We start from the raw sequence: 19401 nt of genomic DNA, 5'->3' as shown, positions 1-19401 counted from the left end.
TACCTGCATCCTGTCTGCATTGAACTGCTCTTAAAATGTCCCTCCTTTTTACAATGGGAGCAAACTAATGCTCCTGTTTCCCAATTCCTACCGGGATTACCACGAGGTCCCGGGAACGGTCGTCGTCCCTGGAATTTCCCTCTACCCTTGCCTCTGCTCTGGTCTCTACTCTCCCACTCCCGGAGGTCCTCCCAATGTCCAGGAGCTGGCACACAGCCCCTACCCTTTCCTTGCTGTCCCTCCACGACTTCCTTGACTGCCTGCATCAAAATCTTAGCCTTTCCTTTCTATTTATTGGGCATTCTCTCTTAAAATTACACACCTCCGTACTAGTCAGGGGCACATTTACGAAACCGAGACCCCCTCCCATGGGAACTTCCCGTAAAGGTCTCATCCAGTTAATTTCTGGCTTATCCTCTCCTTTATAATGTCTAGATTCCTGCTCTCCGGGAAATGAATCAAAGGGTTCTGCCCTTCCCTCCCGGAGGGTCTCACACTGTTTTGAATCAAAGTCTCCTCCCTCTCTTGTCAATTGAGGTGGTAATCTAGTACTTTGTGAAGGGGTCATCATACCACCCCTACTTTCTTCTCCTTTCTTTAGCTGTGGGGGAGGAGGGGAAGGTGAAGAAGGGTAGAGCATAGGAGAGAGGGGAAAGATAGGAGCCGGCATAGGAGCATAAGGTGGAGGAAGGGAATGTAACACATCCCATCCTTGTGTTTCAGGGACAAAATGTTCCTCATCCTTCTTGTCCTTGCATTCCTTTTTATTCAAAACCAGTTGATCAACTGATCCACTGAGCCAGCAGGCTGCATATTCTCTGCTCTCAATATTATCTCTTTGATTTTGATAGAGCCAGATGTTCAATGCCTGACACATCCAGTCCTCATCGGATCCGAACTTTGGCCAATATACCGAATTCCCTTTTATTGGGTTTTTAATTTCATACCAGACAGCAATACCTGACCATGGTCTGTTTATCTTTCCTGCGGGTTCTCCCCGCACCCCAATCAGATAGCATTAATCCTAACGGACTTTGTTTAGTTATCTGATCGTCCCGTCCTTCCTTAGGACTATTTCCCTTGCTACTCACACCTCCCTTACTAACAGGTAAGTAAAATTCCTCTTACTGGGATCCAGTAGCTATTCCTAGCGCGCTTCCTTAACGTCCTCCCGTCATTTGTTCTCAATGCCTCTTCTTGGATATCACTCGCTTCATCCACTGACAAGTCACCCGTCGTCCATGAGTCCAGCTGAATCAGCCGGGGTGCATCTACCCTTGTCGTCGGGCACTCTGTCAGTGGAGGGAGTGGGATCCCAGACGAGCCCCCATTTGTGAGAAACAGAAGTACCTTCACAGAATTTGCTCGAGTCAAAAATTGAGAACAAAGAACATTTATTATACATCAGTGCAAAGTTGGGTGCTTCCCCTTACCCTGGGAATACACACACATACTGGGGCTCACCCAACTTTTATGCAGTTCATTTCAGTGTAGAGGTACCCTCCCCCCCCCCCAACATTCTTCTGCCTCCTGGATAAGTTCGGCATTAGGCAATCCTGTCTGCTTACGTGCTGTTTCTGTGAACTTGGAGGACCAGGGGGTATCCTGTCTGTTTCCCATCATGTCATTGTTGTCCTGATTCACCTGCCTTTGTCCTTATTCACACCTTCCCAACCCTCAGGGCTTACTAACTCTTATATGCAGAACTTGCTAATTCTGTCTAAGGCTTACTAATTACATATGCGGAACATGCTGACTCTCTCTCTCTAGGCTAGAAGACCCTTATCTTATTCAGACTAATGCTTTACTTCCTACATTCTATTATTTACCCTTATCCTATTCATACTGGCTTTATTCATTACACATATTTTCATATTAGTTTTACTCATCTCTCACATGGGTGCTTGGGGCTGTTGGCTGAGTCTCTGGCTTTGGGACATTTGCAGCGGGCTTAGGGGGGATCCCAGCAGTAGTATTAGGTCTCCGTGGTTCTGGGGAAACTGCTGCTGGGGGAGTGACAGTAGCAGTGTCTGCTTTCCCTAGCTCTGGAGTGGTCAGGAATTCTGCACATACGTGGGGATCGGGAGAACACCTTGTGGAGATCCTTCCACCTGTGCTTGTCGTGGCCCCTTTCTGATCAGACCGGGGTTTAGGATTGGTGGTGCCTGTACCAGCAAACCCACGGGCAGGCAGGGCTTTTGGCCGTTTCTTACCTGCCCTATCGTACTTCTGTGGTCTTCCCCACATTCCACCATGATTCCAGTACAGCGGTCCCTCGCCGTCTCTATCCTTGGATGCACGTGCGTGCTGGTCATCCCCGGATTCCATTCCTCAGAAAGAGTCTCCAGGTGGTCGGGAATGCGCGTTGGACCAGAAGCAGCTTCCATCCTAGTAGCCATAATATTAGTTTATTAAATTGTACTGACAATAGCCACACTAGCAGTGCGAGTATAAGACAGCTTTAATAAACTAATATGTACACTAAGAGGTCTTATCTCTCTGCAAGATGAACCTGGAAGGCTATATTGTAGCTCTAGGCTGCTTTACATAAAAGACCTCAACAATGAAGACGCTGTTTACATCCGGTACCGCACGGATGGCAGTCTCTTCAATCAGAGGCGCCTGCAAGCTCACACCAAGACACAAGAGCAACTTGTCCGTGAACTACTCTTTGCAGACGATGCCGCTTTAGTTGCCCATTCAGAGCCAGCTCTTCAGCGCTTGACGTCCTGTTTTGCGGAAACTGCCAAAATGTTTGGCCTGGAAGTCAGCCTGAAGAAAACTGAGGTCCTCCATCAGCCAGCTCCCCACCATGACTCCCAGCCCTCCCACATCTCCATCGGGCACACTGAACTCAAAACGGTCAACCAGTTTACCTATCTCGGCTGCACCATTTCATCGGATGCAAGGATCGACAACGAGATAGACAACAGACTCGCCAAGGCAAATAGCGCCTTTGGAAGACTACACAAAAGAGTCTGGAAAAACATCCAACTGAAAAACCTCACAAAGATTGATGTATACAGAGCTGTTGTCATACCCACACTCCTGTTCGGCTCCGAATCATGGGTCCTCTACCGGCATCACCTACGGCTCCTAGAATGCTTCCACCAGCGTTGTCTCCGCTCCATCCTCAACATTCATTGGAGCGACTTCATCACCAACATCGAACTACTCAAGATGGCAGAGGCCGTCAGCATCGAATCCACGCTGCTGAAGATCCAACTGCACTGGGTAGGTCACGTCTCCAGAATGGAGGACCATCGCCTTCCCAAGATCGTGTTATATGGCGAGCTCTCCACTGGCCACCGAGACGAGGTGCACCAAAGAAGAGGTACAAGGACTGCCTAAAGAAATCTCTTGGTGCCTGCCACATTGACCACCTCCAGTGGGCTGATCTCGCCTCCAACCGTGCATCTTGGCGCCTCACAGTTTGGCGGGCAGCAACCTCCTTTGAAGAAGACCGCAGAGCCCACCTCACTGACAAAAGACAAAGGAGGAAAAACCCAACACTCAACCCCAACCCACCAATTTTCCCTTGCAACCGCTGCAACTGTGTCTGCCTGTCCCGCATCGGACTTGTCAGCCACAAACGAGCCTGCAGCTGACGTGGACATTACCCCTCCATAAATCTTCGTCTGCAAAGCCAAGCCAAAGAAGAAAAACATACAAGGTCACCGGGGTGACCCCTGGTGGCTTAGTGGTCTAATTACATATTACCACAGTCCTGACACCAGGTCACCAGGCTCTCCTTTCTGCACTCTGTCTCATCTGTGTTTAGTGTCACCTGCAAGCTTGTACATGAAGTTAAAGCAGTACTTAGTCACACAGTCATGATTGTATAAGAAGCATGGTCAAAGGTTGAGCATGCGGCTTTATTGGGCACCAGTGTTGAGGATTATCATGAAGGAAGTGTGATCACAGATCATCACTGATTGAGGTCTGCAAGTCAGGAAGATGATCCATTTGTGGAGGGCTGTGCTGATACCTGGGTGCATGCATTTGGAAATTAGTTTGTTTTTGACTGTGATGTTGAAAGCAGGTCAATAGATAGGAGTTTTATGTAAGCGTGCTTGTCGTTCAGGTGAGAGAGAACTGAGTGTAGGGTTGGGAAATGGAGTCTGCCATGGACCTGCAACGACGGTAGGCAAATTGTAGTGGATCAAGTTCCTATGAACCATGACAAGTCCCTCAAAACATTTCATGGTGATGGCTGTCAGACCCACCGGACAGTAGTCATTAATGCACATTATTCTGGGTTTTTCTGCTTGCCACACAATTGTCTTCTTAAAGCAGATGGGAACCAGACTGCAGCAAGGAGAGGTTGGAGATGTCCATGAATACTCCCGCCAACTGGTCTTATCACATTTTGAGGGGTTACGAGCCCAGGAGAATCCAAAGACCACCAGCAACAGAAATTCACCAAGACATTGGTTTTACTAAAACAAAAGTTGCTTTTAATTATCTTCAAACATAATAATAAGATCAATTTTTTACTTATTACTATTAACCTAATTTAACCCCCTTCTAATTCTAAGTGTATGTGTTCAGGAAAGTTCTTTGTTTCACTGTCCAATCATTCATTTTTCACTTCTTTAATTTCACTGTGTTAGAAATTAAAGTACCTTTAAAGAAATTGCTCGAGACAAAAATTCAGAACAAAGAACATTTATTACTACAACAATGCAAAGTTGGGTGCTTCCCCTTACCCTGGGAATACACACATATACTGGGGCTCACCCAACTTTTATACAGTTGATTTCAGTATAGGAATACCCTCCCCCTTACATTCTTCTGCCTCCTGCTGGAGAGGTTTGGCATTAGGCAATCCTGCCTGCCTACGTGCAATTTCAGTATACTTGGAGGACCAGGGGGTATCCTGTCGGTGTCCCTTCATGTTATTGTCCTTATTCACACCTTCCTGATTCTCAGGGCTACAGTCTCTTGATATGCAGAGTTGGCTCATCCTGTCTAGGGTTGGCTAATTTAATATGTATAAATCTGTGTAAGGTTAGCTAATTAGATATGTAGGACTTGGTACTTCTGTCCAGGGCTAGGAGACCCTTATCTGATCCAGACTACCTCAACTTCCTACATTCTATTGTTCCTTACCATTCCTTATCTTAGTCTTATGGTCTTGTCACAAAGACTAGAAGATTCTTATGTTAATCGTGCTGACTCTGCTTTCCTGCATCCTAATCCCCAAGTTCATCCTGTTTGTACTGGTTACAGCCATTAACTGATGTATGAATTTTAGTTTCCTTCATGTTCATAATTTTAGATCAGTTTTCCCATCTCTCACAACTGGTATCAGGCAATTTTCATTCTGTGGATAGAATTTAACATTTTTGATCTTCACCAGGCTCTGATGTTTTAACTTAAATAGTTACCACTCAAGAAGGTCTTTGTTGGTTTCAGAGATATTCATTGTTTGTTGGACGGACACACACACACACACACACACACACACACACACACACACACACACACACACAAACTTGCCCCCTCTTGGGTTACACACACACACACAAACTTGCCCCCTCTTGGGTTACACACACACACAAACTTGCCCCCTCTTGGGTTACACACACACACACACACACACACACACACACACACACACACACACACACACACACACACACACACACACACACACAAACTTGCCCCCTCTTGGGTTTTCTTCCAGGTCACCAGAGTTCTTTTTTTCCCCCTTTTCCAGGAGAAACACATTAACCAGCCATTTCCTCTTGTAATTGACTACAAGGGTTGAGAATAGGCTGAACTCAGAACTCAAAACCCATCTTCAAAATGGGGTCTTATCACCTGAGTGCCAGGCGTGCAGCCTCCAGCACCAACTCCTGCTGCAAATCTGACTGTTTCCCTCTCTCTCCCTCAAGAATTATACGTTTTTTCCCTCTCTCTTGTTTGCAAAACCATATGATCCCTTTTAGAACAGCAAACTTCAACCTATCTTGCATTGCATCGCTGGCACCGGAATAATTTTCAGAGCCTGGACATCTGTTCATTTGAAACAATAGTCCATTTATTCCATTACATCAGTCCAATTAACACTTACTTGTGAAGTCCTTTCCAAATGTAGTTCCATTGTCTCTGAAAAGTCACTACAGACTTATAGGCTCCACCTTAGGCATAGCTCTTGCATTTTAAATGAGATGTCTTTTGTGAAATGTTAATATCTGCTTGTCAAGTGTTACTGAGGTGTCTGTTTGTAAAGTGACCCTAAACTAATACCTAAACTAAATCCCCACAATCTATATCTTTTAAAGACATATTTTATCATAATTTTATTAATCCAATCTGTAACAGGTCTTGCTTCAGGACTCCATCTAGGCCATCCACTGTTCAGTGCCTGTCTATTGTGGTATTTTCTCTCAACTTGGTTTCACTGGGAAGTTCCTGAAATCCAGATGCACTAAGCTGAGGGCTTGGGCCCAAAACATTGAATATATTATCATTACCTCCGATGGATGCTGCGGGGCCTGCTGGGTTTCAGTTTTTCTTCATTTTTACTGCACTAAGATGAAGTTCCTGATGTCTATAATCTTGCACTTATTATAGTTGCCTTATTGAAATTGCTAAATACCCTCTCCTCAAACATTACATATGTGGCTCAGACTAAAAATGCAATTTAAGCTCATCCACTTCCTTTCAATGTGGGTTTGATTGCTTCGCTGTGTTGCTTTGTTCCAGGTGCACTCATTGGCCTTTCACTTCTACTCAATGGAAGGGACTTGGGTCTTGCTATTGCTGACTCAGTCACTAACCACAAGTGGGGCATCATCCTGACGATTTGTGGTGTGATACTGATGGACTTCAGTGCTGACTCAGCAGACAATCCAACCCATGCCTACATGATGGATGTCTGCTGTCCTGAGGATCAGGACCGAGGCCTGAATATCCATGCACTCTTGGCAGGTTCGTCACCATTCAGTAATATTTCTGTCACTGATTCACAATCTTGAAGAACTAGTCAGATTCTGGGTCTGCTGACAATTAATCCTTGTACGACATTTCCTTTCTTGCATTTTCAATTAACACTGTGCTTTCTCTTCCGTTCATCCAGTTTTAGTAGGTGTTTTAAAATTGCAGCACCCAGGTAGCCCTCGTGGGCCGTGGGTGCGATTACTGGGCCGTGGGTGCGATTACTGGGCCGTGGGTGCGATTACTGGGCCGTGGGTGCGATTACTGGGCCGTGGGTGCGATTACTGGGCCGTGGGTGCGATTACTGGGCCGTGGGTGCAGCATGCACCTTTCCAATTGCAGCCAGACCTACCTGATAAATTGCCAAACTGGCGATTTGGGGGAATCCTGCAATGATGTGGTGAGTGACATATTAAGGATTCACTAGAAGTACCGGCTGTCATTTACCACCACCCCCCCCCCCCCACCGCCGTCAGTCCCCTCCTCCCCACCTCAGCGACGTGCCACTGCTGTGAATGGGGAGGGAGAGGAGTGGTTGCTGCCACGACATTTTGATCCGGTTTGCGGCGACGGCTCAATGTGGGAGAATGGGAGCAATGTCCGTCTCTTCTGTCAGTGCAAGAACAGTTCCAGAGGCTTGAGGGATTGTGGCCCATTGCTCCCGCACTTCCACATTGAGCCATTGCTGTAAACCCAAGCGACATTCATGGCAGCGGCTCATCATGGCCACCCCCACCCCTCCCCATTCATGACAGCAGCACATTGGATCTGTCTTCATCAGGGAAGATACAGGTAAAGGTCAGATAGGGGGTAGAGGTCCTGCGGTATCGAAGGAATTGATAGAAATTCCATCGGTAATGGAGGAATTATAGAAATCCAGATTCAGAAGCGTGTGGTCTTGAGTAAATTGAAAGGACTGATAGGTCCCCAAGGCCTGATGGACTGTATCCCAGGGTGCTTTAGGAGGTTGCTCTTGAAATTGTGGGCGCATTGGTCAACATTTTCCAGTGTTCTATAGATTCAGGAGTGGTGCCTTGGATTGGAGGGTGGCTAACGTGCTGCTTTTTAAGAAGGGAAGGAGAGAGAAAGCAGACAATTACAGATCGGTTAGCCTAACATCAGTAGTGGGGAAGGTATTAGAATCTATTATAAAAGAAAAAAATAACAGAACAGGTAGCCAGAAATAATAATACCATTACAAGTCAGCATGGATTAGTCAATCATGCTTGACTAATCTTCGGAAATTTTTTGAGGATGTGACGAGGAGGGTGGTCGTGGATGAGCCACTGGATGTGGTATACTTGGACTTTTCAGAAGGCTTTTGATAAGGTCCTGCACAGGAGATTAGTAGGCAGAATCAGAGAGCACGGTATTGGAGGTAGGGTGATGACTTGGATCGAAAATTGGTTTTCAGACAGGAAACAAAGAGTAGGGATTAATGGGTTACTTTCGGGATGGCAGGATGTGACAAGTGGGGTCCTACAGGGCTCGGTTCTGGGTCCTCAGTTGTTTATCATATAAATGATTTAGATAAGGGGATTATAAATAACATTAGCAAATTTGCAGATGTGAAGTGTGAGGAGAATGTCCGGAAAATGCAGGGGAACTTGGTTAGGTTAGGTGAGTAGGCAAATGCATGGAAGATGCAGTTTAATGTGGATAAATGTGAGGTTATACACTTTGGTGGTAGGAACAGGAAAGCAGATTATTATTTAAATAAAGTCAAGTTAGGGAAGTGCAACATGATCTAGGTGTACTTGTACACCTAAAAGCTAGCAAGGTGTGAAAAAGGCAAACGGCATGTTGGCTTTCATAAAAAGGGGAATAGAGTATCAGAGTAAAGATGTCTTTCTGCAGTTGTACAGGGCCCTGGTGAGACCACACCTGGAGCATTGTGTCTAGTTCTGGTCTCCTAATTTGAGGAAGGACATTCTTGTTATTGAGGGAGTGTGGCGTAGATTCACAAGGTTAGTTCCCTGGATGGTGGGATTGACATATGCTGAAAGGTTGGATAAACTGGGGTTGTATACGTTGGAATTTAGAAGGATGAGGGGAGATATGATTAAGGTATATAAAATTATTAAGAGATTGGACATGATATGTTGGGGGAGTCTAGGACTACAGGCCCTTTAGGACAGAGATGAGAAAAAAAAAATTACCCAGAGAGTTGTTGGTCTGTGGAATGCTTTGCTGCAGAGAGTGGTAGAGGCAGGTTTCTGGGTAAGTTCAAGAGGGGGCTAGATAAGGTTCTTGTGGACAGGGGAATTAAGGGTTATGGGGAGAAGGCAGAGACAGGGTACTGATAGTGGAAGATCAGCCATGATCTAAATGAATGGTGGTGCAAGTGAGTTGGGCCGAAAGGCCTACTCTAGCACCTATTGTCTATTATCATGGCAACAACAATCTCCCCCTGATCGCTGCCCCCTCCCCCACTCCCCCGTTTGCAGCAGTGGCACTTCATCCAGGGATTTCCCTGTGAGGCATGCACGCAAGCGCTGACATCCCCAGAGGTAACCAGATCAGCCATTCCCCTTTTCAATTTGCTGAAGCAGGACACCCAGGTAAGTTTTGTTAGGTTCCCAGACCACCAGGGACCAGGTTGGATTCTGACCTGGTTGACCCAGTTGGACCTTTTCAAATCGCCATATACCTGGGTCACTAACCATGTAAATTACCCAGTTAACCCCATTTTACATGGCAATTTGGAAGGGCGTGTTGCTGCCCTACACTCACCACGAATAGAACAAGTCATTTTACTTTGCTGCATTATGCTTCTCTTTTAAATCTATCCAGGTCTGGGAGGTGGGTTCGGATACGTCGTTGGTGGAATCAAGTGGGATCAGATGAATTTTGGAAAAGCTTTAGGAGGTCAGCTCCGGGTTGTCTACATTTTCACAGCAATAACATTATCTGTCACTGCTGTCCTGACATTGACAAGTATCCCAGAAAAGCCACTGAATGCACAGGGCAAAAAGAAAAGAGTAATGAAGAGCCCCAGCCTTGCTCTACCTCCCTCTCCTCCAATGGCTCTCGATGAGGACAGGGACCAGACCACCAGCCAGGGTGTCACACGAATTTACAACGGCATGACCAGCCCTATTTCTCCACTGAGCCCTCTCACCCCCAAGTATGGAAGTTTGATGAGCCGCGACAACTCTCTGACTGGAATTAATGAGTTTGCTTCATCATATGGAACTTCCTATATTGACACGGTCCTGATTGATTGTTACACGGGAGCCAATGACCAATATCTCAGCATGCCCAGGCACCCCCTCAGCTCCAGTCTTCCCCGAATACCTGATGTGGCAGAAAATGAGGAAATCGATCCTTCAATGATAGGTGAGAACCCCGAGAGCCTGCAGGTTGATGTCACGAGAAATTCAGCATCAGGAATTCTCAAAAGACCAGAGACCTTGATCATTCCGAACAGTTACCTGACAAATGGCGGAGACAGCAATCGGAGAAGGACCGTGACTTTCAGTCAACAGGTACAGATAAATCAGTGGAGTTTGGATGGGGATATGGGAAAGGGGGGTCAGCTTTAGGGTGTGGAGGGCGCTCAGCCCAGTGAGGTGGCAAATAGTGGAGTGATCCAAGCACAGTGAGGAGTGCAGTTATTTTGCATTCCAGCTCTATAATCGTCCATTGGCTTTTTGGTGGGATCATGTTTAGACATCAGAAGACTGTGGTCCTGATAGTCCTGTTTTTGTCTGGGCACTTGAATTTGGTATTACAGGCTAAAATGTTTATGAGATTGAGCATTCTCAGTGTTGGACTGATTGCTCTTGGTCAAAGGAGCATTATTCCAGTTTTAGATCCCTGGAACATTATAATTCTTGTACATGATTCAAGAGCTGTATTACATGAAAGCTTGGCTAATTATTGTGTTACAGTTACATTGCCAAGCCTGAAATCTTCTGTAATTTAATCAGCCATCAGATTATGTTTGAAACATCTGCATCAACAATATTCAACACTTAACAAAACAGCTGCAAGTGTGAATGTCAATTATATTTTTGATAGTTGTACTGTAGGCATGGTTCAGAATACTTTGAATCTATTGTTATGAGCCCAGAGGACTCCAAAACCCAGCAGCAATAGAAATTCACCAAGACAAATGGTTACTTAAATAAAAGTTTATTTTAATTAACTTAACCTAACCTAACCCCCTTCTAATTCTAAGTGCGCGTGTATGTAATGTGTATGCAAGTTCAGAAAAGTTCTTTGATTCACAGCCCCATCTTACTTCTCACTCCTCCAAGTTCACCAGTATCAGACAATTCTCATACTATGCACAGAATTTAACATTTATGAATCTTCACCAGGCTTTGGTTCTTGAAAGGTAAATGGTCAGGAAGGTTCTTGTCAGTTTTTAGAGAGAGATTTGTTGCTCGTTGGATACCCACATCTGATTCCTTCCAATCAGTCTGTTTTAAGAGAGCGATTTGTTGCTCGTTGGACAGCCATGTCAGGGGCTTGCTGAAGAAACTTGCCCCATTAGGGTTTTCCAGATGATAGCCTGTTTCTTTCAGGTCACCACAGAGATCCTTTTTGTTTCCCTTATTTCAAGTGAAGCATCATGCAGCCAGCCATCTGCTCTTGTATGAACCACAAAGGCTTTGACCAGGCTGAACTAATAACTCACAACCCGTCTTCAAAATGGGGTTTTTCCACAAGCTTGCCAGCTTGTCCCCAACTGCTGCTGCTGAACTGTAGAACTATAGAATTGAATTCTCTCTCTCTCTCTCAGAGAAAACCACATGACCCTCTTAGAACAGCCAACGACACTCAGACTGCATCTGAGACTAATAGACAATAGGAGCTGGAGTAGGCCCTTCGGCCCGTCGAGCCAGCACTGCCATTTTACAGATCATGGCTGATCACTACCATCAGTACCCCTTTCCAGCCTTATCCCCATAACCCTTAACTCCTTTGCCCACTAGAGTCTTATCTAACTCTCTTTTGAACATAATCAGTGAATCTGCCTCTACCACCCTCTGTGGCAGAGCATTCCACAGATTCACACTTCTCTGGGTAATCTTCCGAGTTTGTTCATCTGTCGCTTTCCAAAACAATAATCCATTACTCCACAGCATGTCCAATTAACATCTACTTGTGAAGTCCTCATAGGAATTCTTCAAAGTTTTTGCAAAGGCATTCGGAGCCTGCACTGTCTGGCTTGAGCAGAGCTCTGGCATTTTAGATGAGATCTGTTTTGTTTTGAAGTGTTTGAATATGAGCTACACTAAAAAAAACCTGCCACAATTTATCTCCCTTAAAAACATCTATGTAGAATATAACCTAATTCATTACACTATGTTAAGTATAATGTCACTGTGGCACATACACAGCGCAAGTTTAGATCACAGTTCAATATTAAACACCACAGATCTAGTGTGTATATGGGAAAGAGATGCACAGTTAACTGGAGACAGGAAGCATCAAGGGTACAGAATACTGTTTATCAGTCTCACAGCCTGTGTGTAGAAGCTATTCCCCACCCCAGTTCTGATTTTGATGCTCCTGTGCCGCCTTTGTGATGGTAGTGGATTGAAAATACTGTGCGGTGGATAATTCTTTGAGCCCTTTTTAAACAAAAGATTGATCCAATGATCCTCTGTATAAACCCAGTCTGATGTTTTGCAGCTACTATACCTCCCACTGAAGGAGCCAGACTGGACATTCTCAATTGCAAAAGATTGTTAAGATAGGGGGTCAATAGCCTTGAGCTCCTTGGGAAATGCAGGCACTGCTACACCTTCCTGTCAAAATGAGAATGTGTTTAAGCATCTAGAGTATAGGGAGAGATTGGACAGATTAGGTCTTTATTCTTTGGAGCGTAGAAGGTTGAGAGGGGATTTGATAGAAGTATTTAAGATTATGAAAGGGATAGACAGAGTGGATGTGGATAGACTATTTCCGTTAAGAGGAGGAAAGATTAAAACAAGAGGACATGAGTTAAGAATTAAGGGGCAGAGGTTTAGAGGTAACATGAGGGGGAACTTCTTTACTCAGAGAGTGGTAGCCGTGTGGAATGATCTTCCGGGAGAAATAGTGGCGGCGGAGTCAATTGTATTATTTAAGAAAAGGTTGGACAGGTATATGGATGAGAAGAAGATGGAGGGTTATGGGCATTGTGCAGGGAGGTGGGACTAGAAAGGGGTGTTTGGTTCGGTGCGGACTAGAAGGGCCTAATGGCCTGTTTCTGTGCTGTAATTGTTATGTTGTGTCTGGTCCAGAATAGGTATTCTTTCTTGTATGTATGCCAAGGAACTTTGGACACGATGGAACCATTGATGTGAGAATGGTCGACCTTTGTTCTTCTGAAGTAATCAGAGGAGGAGGTGGGGGTATAAGACCTAAAGATGCAGAGATACAGGATGAACTGATCTTCTGCACTGTCGAGAAGCTGATATGGTCAGATTGTAATGACTGGGCTTAATCTTGTTACAGGTTGCGAACATCTTGCTGAATGGAGTAAAATATGAGACCAACTTGAATAGCTCAGGAGAATTATCCGAGAGGCCTCTCTCCACATCTGTCTTGTTCTCATCGATTTGTCAGATGCCAAAACCATTGCGGAATCTGTGTGTCAATCACTTCTTAGGTATGACTATCTGTTCAGGTGATAGAAGAGATTACTCAAAAAAGCTGAATTCTGGAGTGATCAGTGCTGCATGCAACACTAATCATAAAGTAATCTGACCCCACAAAAACAGCCTCCTGCACTTTTGTAACACCACTTTTTTTCTTGCACTATGGCAACTGCAAATGTTTACTTTCTACCTATCTTATTTTTATCTCTTTTAATATAGTTTGATGTGCACTATTGCAGGTTTTTTTAAAAACTGCAGCAAGTAAGAATATTTGCGTATAATGTATAGGACAATAAAATATTTATTGACAACATGAGAAATAGAGGCCTGTCGAGCCTGCTCAACCATTCAGTGAGATCATGGCTGATCTGATGACAGGCTCATCTCCACCTACCTGCTTTTTCCCACATATCCATTAATTCCCCTACTATGTAAAAATCTCTCCAACCTTATCTTAAATATTTACTGCGGTCGCCTCCACTGCTTCAATGGGCACAGATTCACCACCCTCTGGGAAAAGCAGTTCCTCCTCATCTCTGCCCAAAATCTACTACCCTGAATCATGAGGCTATGTTCCTGAGTTCTAGTTGCCTCCACCGATGGAAACAACTTCCCTACCTCTATCTTATCTATGCCTTTCACGCTGCAATCGCTTTCCATTTAAATCATAATCTGATCTTCCATTTTTCCTTCTGAAGTGGATCACCTTACATTTACCAACATTGTACTCCATCTGCCAGACCTTTGCCCACTCAGTTAACCTATCTATTTCTTTCTGCAGACTCTCCCTCTCCTCTACACAATTTGCTTTAATTCGTATTATGGATTATAGTCTTTAGGAACATAGGTAAATCTGTCATCAGTGGGAACTAAGAGACAACTTGCTTGACGACTGTCATCACTGAAGCAATCGTCTGATCCCCCACTCTCCCCCCCACCCCCATCCTATCACAAAGGATTACTCAGGCCATTAACGCGGGGTTCACCAATTCTTGAGTGTTTCATCAATCCCATTGCATCCATCATAAAATCCATCATGATGTTTGGTGATGATTAAACAATTCTAAATTCCATTAACAATTCCTCAGAAATTGAAGCAGCCCAGTAAGGTCTGGTCAAGATGTAGCCATGAGCTGATCATTTGAAAGTAATAGTTTGGCCAGGCAATGATCATCTCCAACCAGAGCTTTATATTCAACTCCATTACCATTGCTGAGTTCCTCACTATTGATATCTTGGCTATTACCATTGACCAGAAAGTTCAGTGGGCCAGCCATATAAATATTATGGTTACAGCAGCAGGTTAGGTTGAATGTTCTTCTCTGTTACCTATGACCACAGCAGACCAAAGTTCATTGTCATCTGATTGCACGAGAATAACCCAACGAAACAGCGTTCTTCAGTCCTCCGTGCCAATCACGCAGACACATAACTAGTATTCAGTTAACACATAACTAGTATTCACATAACACCTATGCAGTATTCATATATACAGATAGATAGCTAAATTAGTGAATAAATATTATTTTGTGCCTATGAGAGTCTTGGATAGTTAGTGTGAACCGTTCCTTTCATTTCGCATTCTCGCTGACCATGGGAAGAAGCTATTCCTCAGGCCTGGTGGTGCTGATATTGCATGATTCTGCATCTGGTCCTCAGCCCTTTTCATGGGCTTCTTGTTTCTCCCATTCTGCTTTGTTTCTGCAGGCTGGCTGTCCTTTGAAGGCGTCCTGCTGTTCTACACAGATTTCATGGGGGAGGTGGTATATGGAGGGGATCCAAAGGCACCTCTCAACTCGGAGGCATTTCAGAAGTACAACACAGGAGTGAGCGTGGGCTGCTGGGGAATGTGTATCTATGCATTCAGTGCTGCATTGTATTCAGGTAGGGGACTAAATCTGGTGCATGGGACACGACTCCACCTAGACACCAGCCCTGATACTAACAACCAATCTGGTCAAATGTAAGGTGTGCCATTTGTTCCTCCAAGTGACTTACAGCTTCACACTTTGGGACTGCATTTCTGACAACTTTCATCATGTAATTGTGCATCTCATATCCCAACCATTACCACCAGTGGTTAGTTAATCACCCCCATGCTCTTTCCTTCCCATCATCTTTCTCCAACCCCTAACACTCATGATACCTAGCCTAATTCCCAGCCTCAAACTTTGTGATAACCTCTGCTAGCTCTCCAACAACAAAATGTGTAATTGCTATTGGAAAAAGTCATTTCTGCAGATTGACTCAAGCTTCATTTGTGATAGAATCTGGCTGTACATCTTAGAAGCAATAAAGAATTGCCAGTTCCAATTCAGTACAACGTCCTTGGTGACAGCAAGTCATGTGTCCATCTGTTGCAAAAATGCAATTAATGGGCAAGGTGTTCAATATTGGGACATTGAATTTTGTTAATAATCTGGTTTCTGCTGCAGGAGGCCTATTGAAAGCAAGTCATGAGCATTTTGATGAGGCTATATGGGGAATTAGTGACACCTCATTTGGAGTACTGTGTTCAGTTTTGGGGCCCTTAACTTAAAAGAGATGTAATGATGTTGGAGAAAGTACAGAGAAGATTTCTGGAATGCAAGTGTTAACGTTTAGCGGCTCTTGGACTCTATTCATTAGAGTATTAAAAAAATGAGAGGGTATCTCATAGAAATATTTTGAATGCTAAAAGGATTGGACAGAATAGATGTGAATAAGATGTTTCCATTGGTGAGTGAATCCAGAACAAGAGGGCACAGTCTTAGAATTGGAAGGTACCCATTTAAAACAGAGATGAAGAGGGTTTGTGGAATTCATTGGCACATACATCTGTGGAGATGCAATCATTGGGGGAGTTAATGGAGAGATTGATAGGTATCTAATTAGTCAGGGTATCAAGGAGTATCTGGAAAATGTGGAAAAAGCTGAAACTTGGAACTAGATGTGAGAACAGCTTAGCTCAGGGTGGATTTGCAGAGCAGTCTCAATGGGCTAAATGGCCTACATCTGTTCCTTTATCTTGTGATTTTGGAATGAGAAATTCATGACTACACAGTCATAAACTTAATTTATTGCATACAAGTTCTATGTTGATGGATTGAATAGTGTGGTTCATAAACCAGAATGTTTAATTCTGTGCAATAATATAAACAAAAATAAAAGATCCACATGCTATCATTTTTCATTGTATTGGTAAAACAAAAAGAAATGTGTGTCAATGCTGTGCACAAGATGGCCATGTTCATGATAATAGAATAGCCATATTTGTCAGATGTGCAACAGCCATGTTTGGCATAGGCTGGGAGGCCAAGTATGTTGAGGGCAAACTGTGCCTGTTCTAGGCAGGATGGTCATATTTGTTTTGTATACTTGTTATGATGCCAATTTTGCAACAAGCATGGTTTCTATGTACAGGTATATTAAGAATTGGGTATCCATAGGTGAAGTGTTGCTTGGTTTATAAAAATGATCTTAATGTTACAACATAGACCAGCAGCAATAGAAATTCACCAAGATAATGGCATCTTCAAAACAATAATTTTTATTAAAAACTATTTATAATATAAATCTGACTTAAATTTAAACTTACCCCAACTATAGAGTGATAGAGTATGCGTAAATGTGTGTGTGGATTTTGTAAACCATTACAGCTTGGGCACAATTCTGAAAAGTCAGTTTCAAAGTTCAGTATTAGAAATCTTCTGTTGAAACTCAGAATGTTTAAACTGATGTTCAGAGGTAGTAGTAGCGTAAGTGAGAACAGTACCGAGTCATCAGACTTCTCAAATTCTTGTCGAGGTGTTTTCAGAGAACTGTTCCTACATACGAATGATTTTTCATTCCCAGGCAATTTTTCAGACCCAGGCAATTGTCAGATGAAATAATGATCAAAATGGTCATGATCCAAAGATGAGAATGATCTCGCTTTCTTTACCCAGATATGGGTCAGTCAAAAGTGATCATAACAATCGCCACAGTATCACTGCCCTCTCTTGACAAGGAGAAGCAACAGAAGTGACCATCTTTCCCAAAGTCACTTTGATTCTGTCTTCTGGTGATTCGAGTTGATGATACTAAAGGCTGCTTTTTGAAATGGCTTAAATCGCATGACTTGTTTGACCACATACTGATTTTTAGTTTCAATTTCCCAAAAGCATGCCTTCTGTTTAACCAGGTGTCTCTTTGAGTAAACATTCATTGTTTCAGGTCTTCAACTGAGAATAATAACACTGCTTTGGATGTAGGTGCCTTTGCATCTAGGTTTCAAAATGTTATTATGAAATCTGTGAGTGCTTGCATCCCTGTTTCAACCCCCAAAGTAACTTCACTAAAAAATAAATTGTAAAATAAAAATAAAAGATAACAGAAGCCTACAACATGAAACTAACTCAAGCTTTGGTATTTCACTGAGAATTTGTTTTTAAAAAAAGTGGACAACTGGATTTGTGAAGGCAGTTTCATCGACATACTTTCTTTAATTATGACCACTATCCAAGATATAAAAAACCTTTCTCAGTCATTTTCTGTTAAAACAGTGTATTGCCACAATTAGTGTGTAATTCCGATTTCAGATTTTTAAAATTATTGTAATATTTTCAAATGGTGAGGTTTCCCTGAGAGCAGAGTAACTCCATTGGTCAGTCAAGACAGAGTCCAATTTCTGTGGAGAGGTTGTGAAACCCATTTATTGAGATGAGAGAAAACAAGATCTGATTGTCAGCAAAATTGAACCACCACTTCTTTCAAAAGCAGCAATTCTTGTCAAAATGTGGAACTGAACGAGTTTTATTCTTTCAGAAAATGCCTGAATCTGGAATTTTGGTCCTGGAATTCACAACTCCGACCTTAATCTTGTATCTTATTAGCCACAGGTTATGTCCAGTGTGGAACTAAGTTGTGCAGCACACTCTATTGAAATTGCAGTCAACTCTTGCCACCTGAAATTCCAGCACCCAACTTGGTAACATCCAACACGGCATCCAGTTGGTCAATCGTCAAGACTTCAGCATTCCAGTGTGACATAGCACACTCCCACACTTCACACCAGGGCACACAAAATCCTCGAGCATTGCACAAGCTCTTGATAAAAAGACTTCTGTCTTAAAACATTAACTCATTTTTTTTTCCTCTCCACCACTTCTCTCTTCACAATTTCTGTATTTTTTTTTACAGATTTCTCATTTTACACTATTTTAATTTTCTCCAACCATCTCATTTGGAACACCCAACATCTAAAATGACCTCTGAAAATATGACCAATGTAGCCTTGACTGTGAGCACTGGCAGCATGTATCTAGTGTTCTATCACTTTTTTCTTTCTTTCCACAGCACTGTTGGAGAAGCTTGAAGAGTACTTCAGTATCCGAACTCTCTACTTCTTTGGCTATCTGTCCTTTGGAATTGGCACTGGTATTGCCACTCTGTCCAGGAATGCCTATGTTCTTTTATCACTTTGTGTTACATACGGGGTCCTGTTTTCTTCCCTGTGCACTCTGCCCTACTCGCTGCTGTGTGAATACTACCAGAGCAAAAAGGTATAAACTCATAACACAACATACAATAATTTAAAGCAAAAGTCAAGAATTATTAACACAACTGCTTCCAAAAGCTTTGGGAACAGCCTTTGAGTTACTTCTGTTTCTTCTTGTTTTCCAATATTGAGATACAGGAAATTGACCCAAGAGTTTTAATTACTAAACCTTGCTCGAATTCATCATGTATCTTATCAAAGCCTAATCTTGGGAGATGCTGAGATGTTTAATTAGAGAGTGATCTCTTGTGGTATTAAATATTGTTGGTACATTAAAACATTATAGTGAGTTTGTGGGATACTCTGTAGAGAGGGGGATAATTTGAAAATTAATTTAGGAGC

The 19401-nt window shown here is 43.3% G+C and overlaps 1 protein-coding gene across 5 annotated transcripts in view; it reads left to right on the top strand.

Annotated features, from left to right (window-relative positions):
* Positions 1 to 19401, top strand: part of slc45a1 (solute carrier family 45 member 1) — a 112052-nt gene that overhangs the window by 84466 nt on the left and 8185 nt on the right. For 4 of the 5 annotated variants that reach the window (XM_069918654.1, XM_069918653.1, XM_069918655.1 and 1 more), the window contains 5 exons: positions 6715 to 6939; positions 9739 to 10433; positions 13399 to 13552; positions 15249 to 15425; positions 18858 to 19063. In XM_069918654.1, coding sequence (XP_069774755.1) covers positions 6715 to 6939; positions 9739 to 10433; positions 13399 to 13552; positions 15249 to 15425; positions 18858 to 19063 — 1457 coding nt within the window. The remainder of the gene's footprint in view (positions 1 to 6714; positions 6940 to 9738; positions 10434 to 13398; positions 13553 to 15248; positions 15426 to 18857; positions 19064 to 19401) is intronic. The other variant, XM_069918656.1, reaches the window with a different exon arrangement.

The sequence above is a fragment of the Narcine bancroftii genome, chromosome 2, assembly GCF_036971445.1.
Source record: "Narcine bancroftii isolate sNarBan1 chromosome 2, sNarBan1.hap1, whole genome shotgun sequence".
Classification (NCBI taxonomy): Eukaryota; Metazoa; Chordata; class Chondrichthyes; order Torpediniformes; family Narcinidae; genus Narcine; species Narcine bancroftii.
The sequence above is the reverse complement of the archived record's forward strand: the minus strand, read 5'-3'. Positions and strand labels throughout refer to the sequence as shown.